This window comes from Durotheca rogersii (assembly GCF_024521655.1).
Source record: "Durotheca rogersii strain YMJ 92031201 chromosome Unknown GGS23scaffold_75, whole genome shotgun sequence".
Taxonomy (NCBI): domain Eukaryota; kingdom Fungi; phylum Ascomycota; class Sordariomycetes; order Xylariales; family Xylariaceae; genus Durotheca; species Durotheca rogersii.
Genome location: NW_026251306.1, coordinates 47,246 through 70,932, shown reverse-complemented (window position 1 = coordinate 70,932; position 23,687 = coordinate 47,246). Strand labels below are relative to the sequence as shown.

Sequence of the window (23,687 nt, the reverse complement as noted above, 5' to 3'; positions counted from 1 at the left end):
TATAACGGGTAGGTAAAACAAACGTAGCTCCTGTAAGAAATAGAGAAAAAACAATCCCATACGATGTAATGTAATCCCGTCCTTTTCGTCTATAACTAGCTTTGCCGATCCCTTTAACTGATCCTGATCCTATAAACTAACTAATATATCCTGTTTATGCCCGACTGTTTCCGTTTCTGACTCGTATCTGGCTGTTATTCGTGTAACCGTTCCTATATTCGTCCGGTAGTATCTACCGGGCTTCCCTTGACCCTCGATTCCTTCCCTGTACGTGGTTCTAGGGGCTCTCTAGGCTCTTCCTACCAACCATATATCGGTAAGGGCGACAAGAGGGGTCTCTAGGTAATCCTAACTATTTTATAATTATTTCTAGGCTGTCTTATTTAATATCTATTTAATTCGTATCGTATCGGTATCGTTTATAGGTCTATCGCGCTAATCGGTAGGTTCCCTGATTAGGTTCGTGGGTATAAGGTCTGTCGGTATCTTCATGTGGTAATTAAGGGTATCGTGGTACCTATCGGTTAAGGAGAAACCTCCCTAGGTGCCGTAACTAGCTGGCAGGGATAAAATAAGGGCGATCGGAGCTATCGGTAAGCCTCTTATAATTAAAATAGATCGATTGGTAAAAAACGGATGCCTTTAAGCGCGTGTTGTAAAAAGGGATAGTAGCGGTAACGGAGTTAGATTAACTAAGAAAACGGCTATCTAGGTACTTGAAAAACGACGGAGGTAAAACCAGACGAAAACAGGCATAGCTCCTTTAAAAGAGATAATTAAGAAACGAGGATAAGATAGATCCATTAATTAGCGAACGAGCTTTTAGGTAAGCTAATTAAAAGCTAATGGGAGGGCGTGGTTATTAATAGTCGCTATGGTTGTCTGCCCTTTCTATTAATTCTAGTACCTAACCTAAAAAGGCTTAATCTAAAAGCCACGAAAAACGGCTCTGGAACTACGAAAATAGCTCCTAATTAATTAAAAAACAAGGAATCTCCTAATCGACGAATCCTAAACCTAATAACTATAAAAACGGTCGCAAAAGGTCGCTCCTAAGGCTGAGGTAAGGACGAGCTACTAGGTGGTCGCTACTGAATAGGAGCAGCGTAGGTACGCTATAATGGAGGCACGAAAAGGACTACCTAACTACTAACAACTGGCCTAGTGCCGATTAACCAAGATCACAGCTGTATATAACTATAATCGGTTGATCGGCTAGCTGAAACGGCAGCTGGGAAAGGGACTAGAAAAGGGCAACGAGGATCGCGAGAAAAGGCATGGCAAAAGGAGTAAATAGCTATAACAAGTGATGGCTATAGGTCTAAGTCTAACTAATGAAAATATAAGTACGCGACCCATATAAATAGGCATCGAAAAGGCTACGTAGCCTAGATCCACCGCACTACTATAATACCTAATTAAAGAATATAGCCTATAGTATTAATATATTTAATAAACGAAGCCTAAATTCTAAGTTAAAATCTTTTAACGATCGCTTTTATAATTATTAAATTCTCGAAAGTTAAACTATTAAGCTTTAATATCTTGATTAATATAACAACAAAAAGATAAAATTAAATAAAGCTCTTTATTTTGATTAAGTATAATATTCTTTTATTAATGTTAAATATAAAAAAGGCTTTATTTAACTGCATTTATCTTCCGGATATCGAGATATTAATTTATAATTCTTTAATTAAAGTAATCGAAGTAAGAAGCTTTAGTTTTACGCTTAAATTTTAACGTAATTAAAGGGTTACGCTTTGAAAAGTTATGAAACTATTTCTTCTGAAGAACTCATAAATCGCCGTTTGTATTTAAAGTATCTCAAGTAATTCTACAAATAATATAGTAATTAAAAGCTAACTTTAATATTTTTTAAGGTAAAAGCTATAAAATAAGTTATTTCTTCTATTTATTGGTTAAGCGTTATAAAAATTAAAGCTTTAATAGCGTTAGCTTACTTTAAAACTGAACCGTTAGCATAATTTATAAAATATTATATATAATAATTAAATAGTGTGTTGAAATGCTTTCTTAAGTAATAAATCAAATAATAAACACTATAAGATTTTTATTAACGAATTTTATAATAAATGAAGCTTATTTAATCGAGATTTAATTAATATTTATTCATATTAATCAGATAGTAATTTATAGCTACATAATTTTATTTACTGCCGTTTTTAATTAATAATATTTCTAATAATACGTATTTAATTTAATCTAAAAAAACGTTAAATTAATAGTAAAGCTTTATACAAATTAGATTTATAATATTTCCTAAGTAGCTTTAAAATTAAGAGAATGCGGTATGATAAAAAAGGATAAGTTTTAGCGTTTTTTAGTGTATTAAGAGGTGGCCCGCCGGGGGGCGGCCCGTGGTTATGTGATAGATGGTATAGTTGGTTAAGCTCTCCCTCCCTCCTCTACTCCCGGATCCCATCTATACCTAGGTATATAAGCCGTCCTACCTTATCCCAACTCGTCCCTTCTCATTTCTCGTTTCTCACTTCTCGTATCCCGGTAGAACGCCCGGCAGGAGTCTAGGAAAAACCATCCAGTGTGGCGGAGAGCTGGACGAAAAGGGTGTGGGAAAGAAGCTGGAGGGAGTCAAGACCCGACGCGATGCCACCGAATTAAGGGAAATCAATATCAGCCTCGGAAACGCCCCGCCTGCCCCCTCCTCTTCAGTAGCGATATTCTCCGTCTACGCTCCTCCGCTCGCTTGACTGAGGCCGGCTTCCTACGTCGTTCCGCCTGTCGTTCAGCCATTCCTCCACGTTCTTCCAGCTGCGTGCCTCGGGATCGGCCTCCCTCTCGAGACCGCGACTCTTGCCCGAGCCTCGGTCGCGATCGTCCCATAGATCCCAATCCTTCCTCCAACCGCCGCCCCCGCTACTGCTCCGCGGGCGTGCCACGACAGAGCGCCTCTCGGGCAGGTCACTATCCTGCCGCCGCCGTCGCCGATGCCGTGACGACGACCCCTCCCCCGCGGTCCTATCCTGTTCCCAGTCCCGGTCCCGGTCCCGATTCTTGTCGCGACTGACCTCAAACCGCTTCTCGACGGCGTTGGCGCCGAGCGCGCCGACCGCTGCGCCGACCACCGTGCCAATGAGCCGGTTGCGCTCGCGGTTCGGGTCGGGCGTGTGGTGGCCGTTGCGCCGGCTCGTGGCATCGACGGCCTCGCGCGCCGCGAGCCCGCCGACAAGCGCGCCCAGCACGCTGATGCCGAGCCCTGCTGCCGAGCCGCTGAAGTTGTTGTCGACAAAGTCGCGTGCCCGATCGATGGGCGCCCGGCTGCCGCTGCCGCTGCCGCCCGAGTCATCGCTGTAGCGCCGTCCCCTCGTGCTCCTTCCGCTCTTTGTTCTCGTCCCTTCGCGGGCGGATCTGCTGCGGTAGTCGATCGGCGGCGGTAGCGATCTCGGCCTCGACCGCGATTGTGATTCGGGGACGTCTAGGCTGGACTGCTGCGGCGGTGGCGGAAAGTAGAGCTTGTCCGGGTCGTAGGGCACTAGCTGGAGACCGTTTGGATATGCGGTCTGCTCAGGCCTGGTGACGCGCGGGGTTTCGTCGTAGCCACTGGCCGAGTTGGCGAAGTCGTCGGATCGGTCCCGACTGTGGTTCGGCCGTCGGCGAGAATAGTCGTCGTCGTAGCGCGACATGACGTCTGTGATTGAGAAGTACCTAGGTTTCGCAAGCGTAGGATGGCGGAACGATAAGCGCGAGCGCTGGAAGTAGAGGTTTGTGTAGCAGGGCGTGCGTGTCTGGCCTCACACAGGGCTCGCTGGTATTAATTGATGTGATGTGACGGGACGATATCGTGGGAGCCCTCTTAAGTTAACGAGTAGTAGTGGTAGCGTGTGCGCATGTGCACGTACGAGAGATCTCGAGACACACAGGGTGAGACTTGGCAGGGTCCCCGGCTGTTATTATACTACGACCCGGGCCGAGTTTTCTCTCTTTCTTCTACTCCCTTCTCTCTCTCCGCCGCCCCACCCGGGCTAAAGAGGGCGCAGCCAGCAGGCGACATGCCTATGTGATATATGCCACACGTCTGTGTAAGTAGGCAGGCAGGCGGTGGTAAGTAGCGAGTAGGTAGACGGGCAGGCCAGGCGGATGCGGGACAGAGGAAGAGACGCAGTTGGATCCCTGGGATGCCGGGATGCCGAGGCGCTGTCCTGTGTCTGCAGCTCATGCGTGCCACACACACGATGGCGATGGTGTGCCCAGACGAGCTGCTTCTTTGGCTAGCACCTGCGCTACTTGGCACTACTTTGCACCACTGGCACTGCTGACATCTTACCAGAGGCGTGGGATGCCGATGATGGGATGGTGGGCTGGATCTTGGCTCTTCCCAACCACCCCTTGGCCCCCCACAGCCCTCCCTCTCCTCCCTCCTCTCTCAGGTCCCAGGGGCTCCTCTGCCCGCGCTACCGACTGACTTGCGGCCGGGCTGCTACCGACATACCTACATACAGGCATACATCCATGGGTTCTGCCTACCTGCTAAGCTACTTGCGTATGCAGAGAGTCATGTCCGCTACGCTGGATAGGCTAGACAGGTGATGGCGGAGGTGGGACCACTGGCAGGTGATATTCGAGCATTTGATTACGCGCATGTGCTCACCATACACGACGATTGGTACCTGATCTGCCCCATGCATACACCTGACAGTTAAACAAAGGGTGGAGAGAGAGAGAGAGAGAGAGTAGGGTGGCGTGGCAACTGAGAGCGAATCCAACTCTGTTCCCCTTCCATCTACTCGGAGGGCGATACTCATAAACGCTTACCCAGCCCGAGTACCAACTAACACCTATGTATCCAAGCATATCAACAGTAGGGGAGCATCCGGTACCTATTATTACCTCAATGCTGCATATGAAACGGCATGGCGGGTAGATCTATTGTGATGGTGGCTGAGCCAAGCGCGAACAGTTCTCCACGCTCACCTAACCACAATACACGCCTATGCAGAGAGGAGATCTGCTATCCTAACTACACGTAGAGAAACACGCAGGTATTCATACGTCCATACCTCGAGTTGTACTGTGACTACGCCTATTATGTACATACCTACCTCTCACGCACAGGCAGCTCCCGCTCGACACGGCATACACCTCGGCGCGTAATCCCCGCCCCTGAACGCCTCTTCGCGGACTGGGCTCGCCGAGTCAAACGGGTGGTCCGGCGGGAGCATCGGGATAGGTGTTGGTTGCCAAACCCTATTCGCCCTTTTTTCCCGCCTCGAGGTCGTCATCGCCCCCTTCTCGTCCGCCTGTTGCCCCAACCACAGGTCTCGAGGCGGCATGCGGTGGACGCCGTAGCTGTGTGCCACCTCCCCAAGCAGGTTTCCTACACGCAGACGTCCCGACACATAGGTACCTAACCGAGCCTTCATCACCAAGCCTCCGTGTTGCTTCTTCGGATCTGCACGAGGCAAGGCAGAGACCGCTGTGGCTCCCCGGTGATCGTCATATTGGTGGATGTTGGGATTGTCGAGTCTAGACCCCTCGTCTCAGAGGATTCCGCGTCCTTACACCTCACCCCCTCGATCCCCTAGGCATCCCTTGTCACCGCCCAACCCAGTGAACTCTGAGTATCGGAGCTTCCATGCTACATACATAGGTAGGTATAATCCTCTGTTGTATAGCAAGGCTGGCATTGGGAGCACGCCGAGTCGCAAAACCGCGCAGCTCGTTACATCATGGTGCGCAAGTCGAGCTCACGCCCGGGTATAAAACGGACGAGATCGATATTAATATCGCCCCTGACACATCTCTTCCCCCCTCCTTAGCGTTTTCCTCGTTCTCTCATCCCCTCCCTTCTCAAGCCGTCAGCAGCGAAGGAAAAAACGGAAAAGAAATAAAAGAACGGCCAGCTTGACGCGCCGCAACCCCCCTTCACACCAACAACTCAAGGCCAGGACAGCTCCTTGCTCCGCACGACAGACCCCGCAAGCAGGCTGCCTACTTACGATGGCTACAACCCTACCTTAGCTGCCACCTTAGCTGCCTAGAAGGGACGGCGAGATGAGCAATAGTAACGAGACACAGGACACCGAGATGCCTAAGCCAGGCGTCTAGACATCGAGGGGACAGGGCGCAGGAAAATGCAAGCAAAATTCACTTGGATACACGGCCGACACGAGGCATAACCCAGAGTAAAGAGTTTCGGCGAAATTCTGTAATAATTCAACGCAATGGATTAGATTAGTACACGATGCCGTAGGCAGACATAGGCAGGCGGGCAAAGCAGGGAGAGCCAGCCTTGTGCACCCTGTTGAACCACCACACCACGTAGCAGCAGGCAGACAACAACGAGGCGCGGCCTCGGCTCTCTCCTACCGCCCCCCTTCCCCCTTCATGACATCCTCCCCTCTCTTTCCTATCATTCGACCGAGCCGGTCACCGTCCACTCCGCCAAGGAGCCTTCCGGGCACTCTCGCACAGCCGTCTCTCCATCAAGCCCTCTACGCATCAGTGCAGACGATGGGGACGACGGCATCAAAGTGTTGGCGTGCCGGGTGGCTGGCGGGATGCGGCGACAGCGGAAGAGATCTAGAACGTCAGGAGGAGATAAATATTAAACATTAGAGAAGAAGAAAGAGAGGAAAGGAAGGGAAAAAGAAGAAAAAAAGATGCACTGGGGCACGCAGATCCCGCATCCTGCATCCCATAAGGAGAGGAACGCGAAGCGCGTTCTGCGTGAGAGTTCCGCGAAGCAAAAGCGGAACGAAGACAAAGACGATGCCCGAGAAAGATGAAAAGGGGACGCCGAACACGAGGTTCGCGGGTGTTACAGATCGATGACGAGGCGACGGTGTGCGGGTGTCCGGCGTGAGGTCCCGTTAGGCCGGGGCCGGAGTCGTATGGGCCCCCCGTCCGCCAAGTCGGAGAAGGCAAAATGTGTGCGTGCGAGCGTGTGTGTGTTGACGCCAGCGTGGATATGAATCGCGCGTGTGCATACACGCAAGATGGGCCGTTTTGGCCAGCTTCCCAGAGTCCTCATAAGCATAGAAGGGGGAATAGGGGTTCACAGAGTGAGTCCCCACAGGTGTGTAATGAGGGGAGGGTACGCGAGAGCGCGGATTAATGCCTCCTAATTGAGAGAGACAGCTGAGCGGCACTATGGCAAAGCTGCGGATGGATGCCGGAGCGGATGAGCCGGCGAGTGAGCAGGCAGGTTTTTGAGAAGGATGCGTGTGCATATGTGTAGCCATCGTATCCCGATCGGTTTATCCTCCTTACCGGTGGAGGGAACGAAGGCATAGCATTGCTATCCCGCATAGGTCAGTCAAGCAGGTGTCTCGTGACGAGCCGATACTCTGTGCCGGCGACGAGCCAGTGGTGGGCGAGAAGGAGAGAGAGAACGATAATGGCCACGAAGATGATGATAGGAGAGACGAAGAAGACACGGCGTACTCGTAGCATACCGGCTACACGTAGGTATATCCGCTACGCCTCCTTCTCCTCGCCTCCACCGCCGCCTCTGTTGGCCGGTGTAGTCTCGTGGTGTCGTGCCAAGTACAAGAGAAAGAACTGAAAAGAAAAAGGAGACGAAAAGAGAGTAAGGAGAGAAATGGGGAGCGGTCGGTAAAAGAGCAAGACCGAACTTAGGGAACCGTCGAGAGCATGGAACAGAAAGAAGAGAAATGCGGCGCCGCGTCCCCAACGCACAGCTCCCGGAGAAGAAGGGGGGTTTCCGGCGCAGTCGAGTCGAGCTACGATGTCTCCGTCGACAAAGCATCCGTCGGCAGCGTTTGACGGCCCCGTAGCCAGCTTAACCATCCCGCCAGCCACGAGAGCAAAGCCCGCGCAATCTAACGTAGCAGTACAGCAGCACAGCTCAGTGGCGTCTGTGCTGCAGCTGCGGATCCCGGAGGTAGTGCGGTTCGCGCTGCGGGTCCGCCGGCGCCAGCGGGCCATGTGGCAGCAGCGACTCGGGAGGCTGGGGGCGCGGATCGGGAGCGCGGTCCCGGTTCTGCTGGTGCTGCTGGTGTAGCTGGCGCAACTGGCGCTGGCTCTCCCGCGGACGCGGCCGCCGGGTCGGGGGCTGCTCGACGGGCCGCGACCGCTGGGGCGCGTTCGGGTCGTAGACCTTGGCCTCGAGGATCGGGCCGCTGAACTTGCGCTGCGCGGGCGGCACGTGGATCTGGTTAGGGACCCTCTCCGTGCCCGGGAACGTCTCCCGCGGCTCGGGGATCGCCGGCGGAATGCTGCTTTTCTTGCCGCCCCCCCCGCCCTGTGTGCTGCCGCCGGCGTGATGGCCGGGCTCGTTGGCATTTTCGCCCTGCTTGTCCTTGTAGAAGGTATTGTGGGCGTGGCCGTTGCCATCGCGGTCCTTGTCCTTGTTCCTGTGCTTGTCGCCGTAGTAATCCACAGAAATACGGCCAGGAGAGCTAGTGTATTCGCCGTCGATGCCGCTCTTTTCAAGTCTATTGGCAATGCGGTGGTCTTGCACGTCTATAGGGCGTTCCTGCGGGGGTGACGGGAGAGGAGCGGCAGAAGGGGTTGCGTCCCTCCCGGCGAGAGAATTCGGGGTGTCTCCCGCCTCCGCCTCCGCCTCCGCCTTGAGGCGAGCCTGTCGCGCGCGCTCGACGATCGTCTGGAAGAAGTCCCAGGCCGTAGCGAGTGCGTTTTGCAGATGTTCAGGAGAGCCCAGAAGCTGGGCCAGGGCGCGCGCATTGACCAAGTGCTTCGAGATGATAGGGTCAGGCTGGCAGAGGGTGTGCAAGCGCATCTCGCCCGCGTCCGCCTTGATGCTGTATAGCAGGCCACGGATGCGCTCATGGTTCGCACGCAGCGGGCCCATGAACTTAAAAAGCCCGACGTGCTCTAAGATTAGCACCACCTGGGTCTCGAGGTCGTATCGGAACCCTATCACATTCGGGCGGCCCTTCTGCAGCCATGTGTCTGAGATCTTGGCGTGTATATGGGGGTTCAAACGTCCCGTCTGCAGCTGTGTGTTGACGTACACGCAGATCATGTCGCTCAGGTTATACTCAAGCTCGCAGTAGAGGTGACTCTGTTCGCGCGGGTCGAGCGAGATGCTCAGCTCTTGTGCGGTGGGTGTTCGGGGCTGCGTGGCCTTGAACTCGGCCCTCTCCGCCTGAGATAGAAGGAATTAGCTATCACAGCCACTAAGAACAAGAGAAACGAGAGCAGAACGATGGATGCTTACCAGTTTTCGAGCTTTCTTTTTGAAGTTGCTGAAGAAGCTCACACCCTTATGCTGCTGCTGCGGAGGCGGAGGCGGCGGAGGCGGAGGCGGCGGCGGCTGCACTGTGGTGTCCTCGAGCCAACCGCCATCTCCGATCAAGGTCTTCCGAGCAATCCTGGTCTTGCCATTCATGACGAGCGGTGTGAGCGGCGTCAACGGCAGTGCGTCACTTTCCGTGGGGATATCGCCCTGAGTTGTGGATTTCGGTAGGGTAGGGCGAAGATGTGAGAGAGAAAGCTCTCCGGCCGGGGCGGTTTCATTTGGACGAGGGAAGTGATTGTTCTCCGAGTGAGGATGGCCTTCGGCAGGGCGCGTTGGTTCCTCGCCACCCGCCTTCTTCTCACGCCAGCCCTCGTAGCAGATAATGATATCGCCCTGTTCTGTTTCGGATCCTTCGACGTCTGCGTGAGGACTAGCGACGCTAAGAGGGCTATAAGACTGGGCCTGGTAGCGGGCACTGTCTGGGTAGATTGAAGACGAAGGGCCCTCGAGAGGCCGTACCGTGCTCACCCGCTGAGAAGATATAGGATAGTGAATAGGTTGGACGTCTGTATATCCACCAACTGAAGCATAGCCGTGGGCGTCTTCAAGATTGAGCGGTGGTGGCCGGTACCTCTCTCCCCCGTTCGCGGCCGGGACGGCTGGTTTTAGCGGTGACAGCTGATAAGAAGTAGACGCCGAAACTTCAAGGGCTGTCTGGATAGTGTCCTCGACGATATCTACCATCATCGTATCACGACTATTGTGGTTCAGCACACCATTCTCTGTGATTAGGGATAGGCACTGCTCCCGATCATTCCAGCGGAACGCGTACCTTCGCTTGGGCATAGGAAGTCTTCCCGGATGAAACGGGGAGCCACGTCGATGATCAGCTTGTGACGGGGCAGTGTTAAGGCTTCTACGGTGGCTACCCTGCTGGGGGGCGTCTTCGGGGACCTCCTCCTGAAAGCGAGACTCTCGGTATGGTCGTAAGACCGGCTGCAAATAGGGCTGTGGATGCGGCTGGGGGCGAGCAGGTGAGTGCTCGCCTCCGACAGGCGTCGGAACACCCATGGACGCCCGGGAACCGGCCATAATATTCTCTGTGGGATCCTCAGTCGTCGGATCTGGAGAGTTCAGGCCCCTCTGGGCAGTTGTTAGGTTCCTGTTGTCGTTCATCGTGGGTGCTGGGCTTGGGCCCAATGTTGTTTCCACTCGCCTATCTATTTGGTTAGTGAGATTGACGCTTCTCATGTAGCCGTTTTTGGCGGCAAAGTATGAGAAACGCCCCTAAATAGTTGTTCTCAGCTCACCAAAGTTACCTCGATAGTTGCCTTGCGTTGCGGATTAACTGTGAGATCCGTGCGAGAGCTAACTTATAGGTGAATAGCGAATATGCCAGTGGTTTCACGGCTAAGAGGAGACAGTCTCTCTCTCTCTCTCTCAGGCAGTGTCGAGGGTCTCCCAGTGGTGGAGGGCCCAACGAAGGGTTGGTCAAGGAATCCACTGGAAGTAGACGGAGACGTGTGGGATCTCGGTTGCTACCATGTGGATTTCAAGGTCGACTAGAGGCTCTTCTGCTGACTTTACAATCAACCACTGTTGATCAAGATGCCCAATTGAACAGACCGTCAGGCTCAGGAGATGCGGGTGATGGAGAAGAGGACGGGGCATGGGACCAGATGCTTACCATGGAGCGACCAGTTGTCTGAATCCTTGTATGCGTATTCGGGGTCTCCCTATCAAGTCCCGGATTCGGCGAGAGACGTGTCAGAAGAGCAGCTTTACCTGGAGACCTAGTATTCCTGCCGTGGAGTCTGAGATTGCCGTACCAGTAAGCAGGATGAAGGTTGAGTTGAGTGTCAAATTGAGATGGTATGGAGGAGAGGTTGGCTGAGAGGATGCCATGATATGAGTTTTTTCTCAAGACTGCAAACAGAATTGCGTCCCAGTATTTATTTCTATCTGTACCTCTCTCTCTCAATCGAGTTCCTAGGGTATTGCTCGTCGAGTTTCTATCGTCAACTCATTGATACTAGTTTGACTTTTCATTGGTATCCAGAGTCTCTGGGGCCTTTTAGTTATTACTTCCTGAAACACATCATAAAGACGACAGCCACCGAGCTTTGCACTGGCCATAACCTAGGCAACAAAAATGCTTGTTACTTTGCCCCGCAGGCATCAAAAACTAGTCCAGAACATCCTTCATTCTTCCCTCATCTAATGGGGGATGCCTTGACTGAAGGGGGTGGGGCTCTCATCAGTATATCATGTTATCTGACTCTATGCCATTACTGAGCATCTGGCCATGCGGCTTAAGGAAGCCTAATCGCGGTAACATGGCGGTTTGAAATCAGAGTACGTAGTTCGAGTGCTCCCTCAGAACGGCAAACCAGACATTCATAGAAGTAATGAATATCTACGGCGCCGCTCGCCTCTCCGCCTTGGGGGCGTTTCCGAAGATGTCGAAACAATGGATTTGACCCTCCTGAAGGACTGGCTCGCCAAGCTACATTCGGTATCTCGATTGGTGGGCAGGTATAGTTTGCGTTATAAAGCCATGGTTTGCCAGAATATTCGAAGAACCATTACAGCCCAGCGGAGTTGAGGTAATGTAACCTGTAGATAGACGTATGGTATCAATATGGTATGAATATGTCATGTCTAAGTTGAAGATATTCCTTGTCTCTTGCTTAGCACACGCCGGCGAGTTTGGGTTGGGGCGTCAGCATTAGATCCTGTAAAAGCAACACTCGCATTGCGAGGGACCCATCAATAGCCTAGTCTTCCGTCGAAGCTCAGTTAGGGCGTAAAGGGGCCGCATAATGGCCAGGTAGCATTTCATCTATGAGCACCGATGTCGTTTGGGGCGGCTAAAAACGGCTCGGAACTGGTCTGTCGTACCTAATGGCGGCTCCTTGCTTCCGTGGTCCGAGGCCACAACAAAACCCCTTCGCTTATCTGCTAATCTATTCTGAGCAAGGTATCCGGGGTTCCGCTGGCTCTCGCAGAGCCTATCCGGGAGAGGACCGCTCCGCGGGCGAGTCCGGCGTAGCACCGGATCCCAGTACTCTAGCATGCGGCTAGGGGTTAATATTGGGCCACCGTCGAACGACTGGGGAGGGGTCCGATAACGCGAAGGAATATCTGATCGGGTGCTTCGATAGCCACCGTGAGATCTTTTTGGCGGGAACAGCAGAGGAAGAGTTGCTAAAGCCCACGTGCTGGGCAAGAGGAGACGCAGGGCCAGCCTATACGGTTATGTTAGCCTCGATTCTCTAGTTAGACTGGGGAGCCAAGTTAGGCCGACGTAGCTGTGGAGGTGGTCCCGTTTCCACCGTCGAAAGGTTGCCCCCGGGTCGTCGTTATATTCGTGGTCGAACTCGATAAGTCGATAGAGCACACCGCCGGCAATGTTGAGATCTTCGCAAGCGAGATATTACCTACAGTGAAACTTCAGACTCTTCTTTCGAGAGATCAGAGAGGTGGAAATACCAAAGAGGTTCGCGTCAGGTCGGTAGAGGTGGACGCGACGATGGGAGCTTATATAATCCCTTGCCTGGCCTCGTTGGTGAATAGGCGGTAGCTTAGGTTAGGTACCTAGCCTACCTAGATAGGTACCTGGGGTATATACCCACTGCGAGCGCCTGATTCAAGGAGGAGGTATCTGGGGCGCCTAGGTGGGTTAGGAGGTACTTATGATATACTATTAGAAGCTCGTTGATTAAAGGCAGGCAGGTATTTCTCGAGTTCAGACTGAGCGAAGTAGGTACCGAAGGAGACAGTGCTCTAAGCTATAATCGCATCTCGTCCCGTGGGCGTCAACCAGTCTATACGTGTCTCACTCCCCCCTCGTCCACGCCCCATCCTCATCTACCTATGTCCCGAGAGATGCAAGACGAATGGATGCCCAGCCGCAAGGTAGGCATGCTCCCATCTCCGTCTCAAGGCTATGTGTAGGGTATGCTATGTGAAGGGTATTTGCAGCGCATATCTATCGACAAGAAGACAACCATGGCGCGCTCGCGAGAAACAGTACCAGGAAAACCACACACCAACCCACCGACCGGCTCAAGCCGATATCCAGGTTTCACCGCAGGGCTCGGTCGAGCGGGCCAAGCACCAAGCACCTTATGGACGCCTTCGCATTCCGGCTGCGTATGCAGGATCCTCATAACTGGGCCAGCGTCTCGCCCAATTTCTTGGAGCAGAAAGAGCCGAAATACTCATTCAGCGCATCCACCGTCCCGCTACCGTCGGCCAGTCCCACCACCACGCCCACGTACCCGTCGGGCCGGACCACCACCACGCCGCCCTTCTCTTGGTCGAGCCCCATCTTAGCGTGCGCTGCCGCCGCCGCGTCGGGCACGCGACGATCCCACCTGTCGTCGGCGTAGATGTGGTCGCGGTACCGTGCCAGAAGACTCGGCACGTCGCGAACGATCTCGATCTGGTCCCGCCTGGCCGCAATCACGGTGCAGATAGTAAAGAAAAGGCTGTGGGGGTTGTGCGTCTCGTGATGGGAAACTGAGTCTATGTCAGGTCGGAGGTAGGAGCTGAAGAAGGACCTCTTGTTGGTCAGGTGTAGCGCGAAATCCTTGAGTGCCTTGGCTGTCGTTGACGGGTTTCCGGCGAAAACATAGATCCGGAACGAGCCGTTGAGGGGGACCCCCTGCTCCAGGTGCACGACGTTGGCGTCTATCACCCGCGTGACGTCGGCGTTGGCCATGAGTCGTCCGGTCCGCAGCTTGGTTCCCTCGGGGTGGATGAGCCGGGATCGTGCCGGGTGCACCGGCGACCAATTTAATGCGTTGGGTTTGTATGCCACGCCGTAGCCGCTGGTAAACTCGCACGACTCCTTAAAAGTCTTGACGAACTCGTTGTCCTCGCTCGCGGAGCTCGCCTGCTCCGACGCCGCTTGGACTTCGGTGGCGGCCGGCGGACGTTCCGAGAATAGCTTCGCATACTTGTTGTCGAAAGATAACAGGCTCTCAGCAACATCCTTGCGTTCGGTCTCGTACGTCGTCAGCAGGGCTCGGTCGGCGAGGCCGGCCTCGACCGCGTGTATCTTCCACGCGAGGTTCAAGGCGTCCAAAAATGCTGCGTTCATACCTTGACCAGCTTTCGGCTAGCTCAGGGGTTAGTCGCCATTCGTCCTCCGGGGGAGCGGGAGCCGATGGCTTACGCTATGGGTATGGCACGCATCGCCACCCAGGAATACCCGGTGGTCGAGGGTGTATTTAGATGAGATGCCCTGGCCGATTGGGTATACCGAGTACCATTCCACGCCCTCCCACTCGATTGAGTACGGAGAGAGGATCTTCTTGGCGGACGCTTGAACTTCTTCTGCAGTGGCTGTCTTGCGCGGACTGAAATCCGGGTCGGTGGACGATGCGATCTGAATGTATAGCCGGACCATGTTATCCTCTCGCGGGATCACCATGATCGAGCCGTGCCTGGAGTGGATCGTACATTTCATCTGTCTCCTGTGAGTCCGAAGTCCACGGTAGCCGAAGCTGTGTATGCGCGGAGACTGACCTTGATGTCTGGGAAGTCAGTCCGCACGACGCCGTCGATAACGCCCCATACGTGCGAGATGGGATCTTTATGCGTGATCGTGATGCCCAGCTGCTCTCTGACAAAAGATTTGGCACCTTCGCCGCTAAAGAGATACTTGGCTCTAACTGATTCGCGTTGGCCACCGTCGACATGCTCGAGATGAACCTCGACGGGATAATTGGGGTCCAGCCCCTCGTCTGCCTTAAATCCCTTTATTGTCCACGGCCGCTGGATCTGCAGGCCGTTCTTTTCCAGGTCTGAGATAAACACCCGCTCTATTTTCCCCTGATGGACGAGTGTGGTGAATGGATATCTCGCATCGATGAAGCTCGGGCAGCTGGCCCAAGTGCCGGTCCTGACGAGACCGTTGCCGTCCTTGGCAGGGTCCCAGAAGGCGACCTCGTAGACTCTCGCGGGCTTGTGCGCCATGATGGCCGACTTCAGGCCCATGTTGCGGAGCAGGTCCAGAGACCGAGGCTGAATGCCGTCGGCACGCCCCGTGGGCGTCGGTTCTGCCCGGTTGTCGATATGCTTAATCTTATAGCCCCATCTTGCCAGGCATGTCGACAGCATAAGTCCGACAGGGCCAGCTCCAATGATCACTATACCCAAATCAGCGACGGCGATACACTATAGCAAGCGTCAGGGCCCTAACCGATATCGTAGTTGGACGGGCTGGACATTTTGGCTGATTTGAAGTTGCCGCGGGTCAGGCCTCGGGTAGGACGACAGTCAGTGGGGCAGCTGGGCTCTGAGCAGCCAAAGTAGGGGCCGGACGCCTGTCTATATATACTCGATCACGGGATAGCACTCCAGCCTGGTCGGATGACATGGAGGAGGAGGTCCAAGGCAGAGGTATAACGATAGGGCGTAAGACTACACTAGCATTCAACGGCACAAGTGTCGGGATGTGTATCGTACCATGTTAACGAGAGTTTCCGGGTATCATCAAGGGCTATCTCGAAGGCGCAGAGCGTTAAGGAGGTCCTCAACGGAGATTGCTGCCGGATTTGAAAGGCCCGGCACCGCCCAGGGAAGCGGAACCGGATGGCCAGGGCCACACACCCATAGGTAGAAGTGTACAAGGGCGCAGGGAACAGCCCATTACTTACCTATGTAACGGGCGACAGTAGGATGAAAAGGTGGGCTAGCCAGCTAGCCATACGCAGGAAAGGGATAAAAAACACCGGTGGGGAGAGAGGAGGAGGAGGAGGGGGGGGTTGACGAGGATCGGATTGGGTTGGATGAGACGGCGATAGCTCCCACGGGCGATGTGACGGGCGCGTACACAGAGACACACACACCCTCTGCCTGTCTGTCTCCCAGTCCGCCTGTCGTTATTGCTTCACGTCGCGCGTTGGGCGGAGGGATGGCCTGGACAACTGGACGACGGGATGTCAACACGGCAATGAAGAGTGGGGCCGTGGCGGGGGTTGTTACGGCTGAAGAGGACGGGAATGAAAATGGGGTGGATGGACAAGATGAGCCAAGATTTGCGACTATCGATCCGGATCGAACCGAGTTGGATACTTCCTGTAGGTAGGTTGGCAGGATATTATTCCATCGTCCTCTCTCGCTTCCCCCCCCTTTGGATGTTCTGGGTACGCATGTGGAATGTTTCTTTTTATTTGATTCCTCGGTGGGATTTCCTCGTCTTCGACTCCCATTTCTCCTTTTCGTTTCTGCATTGCTCCCGCCGCTGGGGTTATTCCCGACGATCTGTCGACTTTTGGGGAAGGGGGGGCCATGCTTACGAGCTGTCGATCTAGGATCTTGTGTGTCCGTTGGTGGAAGAAAGGATCCTAAAGCGTGCAAGTTTTGCTTTCCTCCGTCACACTCACACTTAAGCGAGCATGGGATAACCCAACGGCATACCTACCAAGCAGTACTATCCGGGTAGGCAGGGCTGGGAAGATGACTTGAGGTTGTCCTCGGCGCGCCACAACCTCGTGGCATAAGATGGATCGGACAACGCTGCAAGCCTCTGATAATCTAGCGTGTGCCCCCGCGGCCAATATGCCGCATCTCGTATACCTAAACCGACGGATACGGTGGCATGAATCGGGGGTGAGAACATCGAGATCCAGGGTTCCGGCGGTGCGCTCGCCGCATCTGCGACTGGGAGCGGCCCAAGGACCTCGAATTGGGACAGGAGGATTGCTTCGCTTCCAGTCTCTGGCCTCCCTCCTACGGCCTCTCTACCGTCCACAGGTGAGGCTCAGCGGAGAGGCGTATGCGCGCAGGAAGAGCCGTGCTGAGCGGAAGCAAGCAGGAAGCCCTCGAGACGCCAACGAGCAACCGAGAAGTGGATGTGACAGCGTCCCGCAAGAAGAGCATAGATACAGGTAAGCAATACGCCACGCGAATACCTGGGCATCCCAAAGAAGAGGGGGGGGGGAGGTGACGGCGATAGGGAGGAAAGGCGTACTCACGAAGATCATGGGCGTGTAGGCAGAGCCTTTATGGGAACCGCTCATCGTTGTAGAAGTACCTAGGTACCTACCTCTTGCCTACGGTAACACGGGCATCTCAGACCCCTCAAGCACGTAGGTGCCTCAGGTACCCATATAAAGTGTCTGAAGGGCTTCGGCAAGGGTAACTCCCAAATGCCTGTAAACTGCCCCTCAATCAACGTAGGTAACCTCGAGGATCCCGGTGCCTGTCTATTTAGGTACCTAAGCAGGTTAGATATCGCACTTCTCCCAATACATGGGTCTGGCCCTGACCTCCGTACGGCATAGTACTTCGCCTGTATGAGTATGTACGTCAGCAGAATGTTGCGGGATACCGCCCATCACGTGGAATATTTCACGTGACATCCATCAGACGTTGTACCTAAAACGTGTATACCTACCTACCTAATCCTAGGGTCTTCAGAAGATAAGATAAGATGGAACTTCACATACCTCCTTACAACCTCCTTTGCCTGCTACCCACTCAAAGTCGATACTTGGATATGCAGAAGCGGGTACATGCCCAATGTATTGGCGATGCCGAAAGATCTAGGTACCTATCGACGTAGGTAGGTGTACCTGCACCCGCCACACCTTCCCCAACCGGGATTACGTGTAGAAACCCGAGATTACGCTAAGCCATATAGAGGTCTAGCGCAGTGCTTGGCTTCGGAAAGCGTAGATTCCAGGTGGTCTTTTCCTTCCTCCCACTCTCATATAGGTAGAGGTACTTACCCTAAGTACGTACCTACACGATGAACCGGGTGATCGGAATGCCACGGCTGCCAAACCGAGGACCCTCCAACCCTCCAAAGCTTTTTTCGTCTCTGCGCCATTTGCAGTCCTCTGCATCAATCGCTGCCAATTTCCTCCCTCAAGCCTCTCTTATCACCCGTCGCCCTTCTCACTCCTGTAAATCCCCCGTTCCTCTCCCCCCTTCTCTCCCTCTTCACGCAGCACATGCCTGCTTTTTCTAACCATGCTGTCGCGAAACGCTGCTAGATCTGCCCAGGTACGTCTTCCCACCATGTCGGCAATTCGTCGGCTATGACCGGGGGGAGGAGGCATTGTGGCTGGTTTCTTATCTTTTTCTTCATATGTCCTCCGAGAAGTCGGGGGGGTTTTTGGTTGGCTAACCATCTTCGTTGTATTGTGGTTTGCAGCGCCTGGCGCGGACGGCTACTCGCCAACAATCCCACTTCCAGAACGCCTCCCGATCTTTCGCGACCGTCCAGTCCGATATCTTCCAGCCGACCAAGTATGGCGGCAAGTACACCGTCACCCTCATCCCCGGCGACGGCATCGGCGCCGAGGTGGCCGAGAGCGTCAAGACTATCTTCAAGGCCGACAGCGTGCCCATCACTTGGGAGCAGGTGGACGTTTCTGGCGTCGAGAGCGGCGCCCCCGGCAGCCTCGAGGAGATGTTCCGCGAATCGGTCGCCTCCCTGAAGAGGAACAAGCTGGGGCTGAAGGGTATCCTACACACCCCCATCAGCAGGTCGGGGCACCAGAGCTTCAACGTGGCCATGCGCCAAGAGCTCGACATCTACGCCTCCATCTCCCTCATCAAGAACATCCCCGGCTACAACACGCGCCACAAGGACGTTGATCTCTGCATCATCCGAGAAAACACCGAGGGCGAGTACAGCGGTCTCGAGCACCAGAGCGTGCCGGGCGTCGTCGAGTCGCTCAAGATCATCACCCGCGCCAAGTCGGAGCGCATCGCCAAGTTCGCTTTCTCGTTCGCGCTGGCTAACAACCGGAAGAAGGTAACGTGCATCCACAAGGCCAACATCATGAAGCTGGCCGACGGCCTGTTCCGTAGCACCTTCCACAAGACGGCCGCCGAGTATCCGACGCTGGAGACCAACGACATGATCGTGGACAACGCCAGCATGCAGTGCGTGTCGCGGCCCCAGCAATTCGACGTCATGGTCATGCCCAACCTCTACGGCGGCATCCTGTCCAACATCGGCGCCGCCCTGGTCGGCGGCCCCGGCATCGTGCCCGGCTGCAACATGGGCCGCGAGGTTGCCGTCTTCGAGCCCGGCTGCCGGCACGTCGGCCTCGACATCAAGGGGAAGGATCAGGCCAACCCTACCGCTCTCCTGCTGTCCGGGTCGATGCTGCTCCGCCACCTCGGCCTGGACGACCACGCCAACCGCATCTCCAAGGCCGTCTACGGCGTAATTGCCGAAGGGTGAGCCTTTCGTCTCTCTGGGCTATTTTCAAACGGGGCGATCCGAGCTAACGGCGCGACAGAAAGTACCGCACGCGCGACATGGGTGGCGAGGCCAGCACACACTCGTTCACCCGCGCGATCCTGGACAAGATGGAGACCTTGTAATCGGATGCATCCGAGCTCGCAGTCCTAAAGACTCGCCGCCGAGACCACACGCCGTCTGCCGCCTGCCGCCTATTTGCTTGCCCGGTTTACTCCTAATAGATAGAAGAGGGTGGAATACAGAAGGATTTAGGTGAGGAGGAATAGAGGGGGGGGGGGGGGGGGGGGAACAATAGCATAGCTAGCACGGAGTCGTGATAGACTGAAGACGGGGAGGTAGCCCTGCACACGTGTACTGTACCAGGAGAATGCGATACGCTGCACCGCATATATTCGACGTCTCTCTCTCTCTTGTTTTTTTTTTCAGTTGTCAGGACGTGTTCAGGGCTTTCAGTCCGGAAACGTGAACGCATTGCTGTAGACAGAATAGAGGGCGGGTCCGTCTCGAGCCGGGAACGTCGCGCGAGCGCCCACCGGCTTGCTGGCGCGGTAGTAGTACCTAGGTACATGGCCTCTTTTTCTTTTTCTTTTTTAAAAAAAAAGCTCTAAAAAAGAAAAATGAGAAATGAGAGTTTTTCTTTAAAAAAAAATTTACACCGTAGAATATACACTCCCGCGGCACTAAGCGCGGGGCTGAGAGGGGGGGGGGTTACACAAGGATGCGTTGTCGCAGCTAGATTTATGGCCGGAACTTGACGCGTCACGTGGGCTGGCCGATGACGTTGTACCTAGTAAAAGGTCTCTTAGCGGAGGGAGCGTCCCGATATCCCGGTTTGCACCTCTCCCTCCACGACACGACAACTCGGCTGAGTCCAGGTTACAGATCGGAAATGCGGGGTGTGCCATCTTGCTAAGCGCGGTGGGTGTCATCCGAACTCCATTCCCGTTGTGTTTCTCGGTCAAAGCACGCATTGTACTTGTGCAAGGGTACCCTACCGTATCTACCTACCTGCTCATACACACACGGTTCCTCCCCTCTTTGCCTCGTGTGGTCTCGTGGTCTCATCTACTTCGTGGCTTCGCCCCCACCCCCGTCCCCAGACACGCTTCCTGCCTCAGCTACTCGTACTGAGGACGGTACGTGTCCCAAGGCTGTAGCTGTAGGCTATAAGGAGGCTGGTAGGTATCCCAACAGGAGCGGCTGCATCGGCGACGATAGGTATCCCAGTCACGATAGCGACCCCGAAGGCGACGGAGATGGTGACGACGGTGGTTATCGCCGAAGCGGCGCCTGCTTCCGCAGCTGGAATTCTGCCTCCCGCGGCGGTGTCTGCTGAATTCCCGTGTCTGCTCTTGCTCGTTACCATCGAGTACTTTGGTCATGGCCACAATTAATCTGTAGAGGGTGCGCAGGCTGTCCTCGTTGATCTGGAGGACGATATCGTTGGTTCGGTAGTCGCCTACCTCGATCTTTGCGTTATGGATGGAGCTGCGAGTTCCCTCTTGATCCTCTCGGGTCTGTTGACGGAAGAGGATCCTGCCACGGCTGGAGAACACGTCGACGGTGCCAGGAATGATAACTCCCAGGTCTAGTCGCTCGTCGCTCGGCTCCTGGCTCGACGTGCATCCGGTGAGCTGATCATCTTCCCAAAATTCTCGGTAGCGCTCCCCCAGCGGCAAATGCTTCGAGCTTGCGAGGTTGCTGACGAGCTGGTTCTCGCGCGTCCACAAATTGGTATAGGCCAGACGAAGGCGGTCCACATTCCGCCGAGTGGCCAGGATGACATGCATTTTTCGCCCGGGCGCCGTCCGATCCCAGTCGAGAACATGCCAGCTGCCTTGCGCCAATTCTCCGATGAGGAGGGCGGGCGTGGCGCAGTCGGGCGTGCCTGGGTCATAGAGGCTGAAATGAAAGCCGCCCTCGTTGTCGACATAGTACCGGATCCCACGGCTTCCGGACCCTTCTAGGTCGTGGCCATGCTGCTCTTGCTGCTCTTGTGCAGATTCGGCTATGCTTGGGACAGCGCTTTGCTGTGGGAGCTGAACAATCTCCGGCGTAGATGATGCTTGGCCTTGAACATAGCTGCTCTCTCGGGAGATAACCGCGTCTCGCGCAAGGATAGTCGAACCCGACAAGGCTACTGTGCTGTTTTCTACTCCGGGAGTCTCTGGCGCCCGTCCAGCGAGGCGAGAGTCCGATGCAGGGAATAGAGCGGAACGGCCCTCCTCGGATGCTTGCGGCTGTGCACATGCTGCCTGTGCACATGCTGCCTCAACAGCACGTTTGCAAGAACCCAAGTGTTGCTGGAGCAGTTGGAAGCGGGTCTCTGATTCTTGTTGAAGCCGTCTGTGCTTGGCTAGACTTTCGGGGTCTCCGAAGTGTTGATACTGCTCCGTGAGACCGGCGGCAAGCTTGACGATGTAACCAGTGCTGTGAGTGCATGCACTCTCAATGGCTAGGAAGTTGGCTGGGTCCGGGCGAGGCGCGACGATGGCGTATCGGACGGTTTCCATCTCCTAACCGCTATGTTAGATTTGTCCTCAGCCGAAAGGAAAAGGTCATCAGCCCTACCTCTGGATGAGCCACCAGCTTAGGGAGTATAGAGGTCCCAGAGCTTAAATCCATCTTACCAAGCGCCCCAGTGGAGAGGTTGCAGGGTTGCCGAGTTTCAAAGGGGAGGAGATGAGGCAATGCAAGGAAGCCGGATGTTTAGTTGTCTAGGGGTCTGTCGGGCCAGGAGAGGCCTTTCCTCCCCCTTTTTTTTTTCTCTACGTGCTAGCTATTAACGCGACTCGTTGATCTCCCTGTCGATGACAGGCATCACAGTTGATGGGCATCACCTGCTTCTGGCGGTTGCTGGGGGGGTTGTGTGTGCATTATTTGTAAGTAATGATAGGCACTCTAGGAAGTAGGTACCTAAGGTAGGTATTTACCTACATAACTTTGGGTACTCCGGGGTACCCCAGGACAACTCACCAGTAGCTAGGGCCCCGGCGAAGAGAGAGGAGAGGGTGCGGTATAAGAGGTATCACTAGGTACCTGGCCATGTCGGAAGGAGCCCAAGTTTTCGAGTGCACCTGATAGCCCGATACCTCTATAATAGGCTGTCTCTTCCACGAAGACTGTGTCTTCAAGAGGTGCTACATAACAGGTGCTTTCGGCAGGTAATTAATGTACATTATGAGCAGGCCCTTAACAGCTTGTTAACTCGGGTTATCCTAGAACAGAACAGTGGTAGGGGTTGGGTACCCAAGCCGCTTGATCTCTCAGTTATGAGTATCCCGTAGGTAACTACCTACATACCTAATACAGAAAGGAGGAACTAAATAAGAAAAAAAATAAATAAGAAGGGGAAATAATAGGTATGACAAAGTATGGATATACATGAAAGACTACTATAGCCGGAGGAGGGGTTCTATCGATAGTATGTCTGTAATACTAACATGGTATAGACATTAACCTCTATGTAATATAATACTAACGAAGTCTTTTGGTAAGTATAAAATACTTACAGCAAAAGTCATAGTATGGATTTTATTACAATTTATAGCCATCTAAGAATAGGGTAAATAGTTAATAGAATTAAAGCTATTTACGTAGCCTTTTACAAGCCATTTTTACGTACCTTTTATCCTAATTAATTACTAGTAAGGCAAGGCTTATCCTATAGCTATACGTAACTGATTACGTACTTACGCGCTTACATAATTTAATATAAATATTACGTTATAGTTATTTTAATGAAGTATTCGTTACCTTTTCGATATTATATTAATTCGGATATAGATTCTATCTTAACATGGTCTCAGATAGCTATTCTATCCTTAGGAAGAGCTACTAGATTAGTATAGCGTTCGTATCGTACCTGTATCGCATCCTGAGTTTAATTTGCTTTAGCGTCGCGATGGAAATACTTTCAGCTGTAGTGATCCTTTCTAGGGTTACTTGATATGGTGCCGACAGACCTCCATCCCCCCGTATGGTATAATATGCCATCTCTACTTGTTACTCCTTCCCCTTCCCCATCCCCTTCTCCTCGTTCTCCTCCTCTTCATTACTACACAAATACTCCATCACCTATAGGTGGCTATTTACCCACCTACCCACTCGTCGTTTTTGTAAGTAAATATATTGGTAGATGGCGATAATAATAGGTACATTGCTCGTCAGTCAGCCCCTTGAGCTGGGATTCAGAGGAACAGGGATCCAGATCCCACCGCTATCACGGTATACTCATACACGGCAAGT

General features: G+C 53.7%; 5 protein-coding genes across 5 annotated transcripts; 1 reads left to right on the top strand and 4 right to left on the bottom strand.

The window, feature by feature from the left end:
* Positions 1-2,255: 2,255 nt before the first annotated feature.
* Positions 2,256-4,322, bottom strand: GGS23DRAFT_591041 (uncharacterized protein). Its single transcript, XM_051517728.1, has 2 exons — positions 2,531-4,322; positions 2,256-2,456 (listed from the first exon to the last, which is right to left on the bottom strand). The coding sequence occupies exon 1, from the start codon at positions 3,663-3,665 to the stop codon at positions 2,691-2,693; it is 975 nt and encodes a 324-aa protein (XP_051367004.1). The 5' UTR covers positions 3,666-4,322; the 3' UTR covers positions 2,256-2,456; positions 2,531-2,690.
* Positions 4,323-7,157: 2,835 nt separating this feature from the next.
* On the bottom strand, positions 7,158-10,381 carry GGS23DRAFT_620304 (uncharacterized protein; the record flags this gene model as incomplete). Its single annotated transcript, XM_051521090.1, has 2 exons — positions 7,158-9,112; positions 9,185-10,381. 2 exons carry the CDS (start codon positions 10,379-10,381, stop codon positions 7,850-7,852), a joined length of 2,460 nt encoding a protein of 819 aa, XP_051367003.1. The 3' UTR covers positions 7,158-7,849.
* Positions 10,382-12,883: 2,502 nt separating this feature from the next.
* On the bottom strand, positions 12,884-15,831 carry GGS23DRAFT_503307 (FAD binding domain-containing protein). The gene is made up of 4 exons (XM_051514489.1): positions 15,417-15,831; positions 14,741-15,363; positions 14,388-14,681; positions 12,884-14,330 (listed from the first exon to the last, which is right to left on the bottom strand). The coding sequence occupies exons 1-4, from the start codon at positions 15,442-15,444 to the stop codon at positions 13,374-13,376; spliced, it is 1,902 nt and encodes a 633-aa protein (XP_051367002.1). The 5' UTR covers positions 15,445-15,831; the 3' UTR covers positions 12,884-13,373.
* Positions 15,832-17,986: 2,155 nt separating this feature from the next.
* Positions 17,987-19,713, top strand: GGS23DRAFT_591019 (isocitrate dehydrogenase subunit 1). Its single transcript, XM_051517727.1, has 3 exons — positions 17,987-18,226; positions 18,378-19,414; positions 19,477-19,713. Exons 1-3 carry the CDS (start codon positions 18,194-18,196, stop codon positions 19,559-19,561), a joined length of 1,155 nt encoding a protein of 384 aa, XP_051367001.1. The 5' UTR covers positions 17,987-18,193; the 3' UTR covers positions 19,562-19,713.
* An 840-nt stretch (positions 19,714-20,553) lies between these two features.
* GGS23DRAFT_601700 (uncharacterized protein) lies at positions 20,554-22,064 on the bottom strand (the record flags this gene model as incomplete). Its single annotated transcript, XM_051519227.1, has 3 exons — positions 20,554-20,741; positions 20,803-21,955; positions 22,011-22,064. The coding sequence occupies 3 exons, from the start codon at positions 22,062-22,064 to the stop codon at positions 20,554-20,556; spliced, it is 1,395 nt and encodes a 464-aa protein (XP_051367000.1).
* Between the last annotated feature and the right edge of the window lie 1,623 nt (positions 22,065-23,687).

What these genes read in the sequence shown, in the direction of transcription:
- GGS23DRAFT_503307 (XM_051514489.1), bottom strand. Translation starts at nt 15,444, where the DNA reads ATGTCCAGCCCGTCCAACTACGATATCG. An exon ending in CCCGTCCAACTACGATATCG is followed by an intron (nt 15,364 to 15,416) that starts GTTAGGGCCCTG and finishes ATTTGGGTATAG; the next exon opens with TGATCATTGGAGCTGGCCCT. An exon ending in CTGACTTCCCAGACATCAAG is followed by an intron (nt 14,682 to 14,740) that starts GTCAGTCTCCGC and finishes CACAGGAGACAG; the next exon opens with ATGAAATGTACGATCCACTC.
- GGS23DRAFT_591041 (XM_051517728.1), bottom strand. Translation starts at nt 3,665, where the DNA reads ATGTCGCGCTACGACGACGACTATTCTCGCCGACGGCCGAACCACAGT.
- GGS23DRAFT_591019 (XM_051517727.1), top strand. Translation starts at nt 18,194, where the DNA reads ATGCTGTCGCGAAACGCTGCTAGATCTGCCCAG. An exon ending in ACGCTGCTAGATCTGCCCAG is followed by an intron (nt 18,227 to 18,377) that starts GTACGTCTTCCC and finishes TGTGGTTTGCAG; the next exon opens with CGCCTGGCGCGGACGGCTAC. An exon ending in TACGGCGTAATTGCCGAAGG is followed by an intron (nt 19,415 to 19,476) that starts GTGAGCCTTTCG and finishes ACGGCGCGACAG; the next exon opens with AAAGTACCGCACGCGCGACA.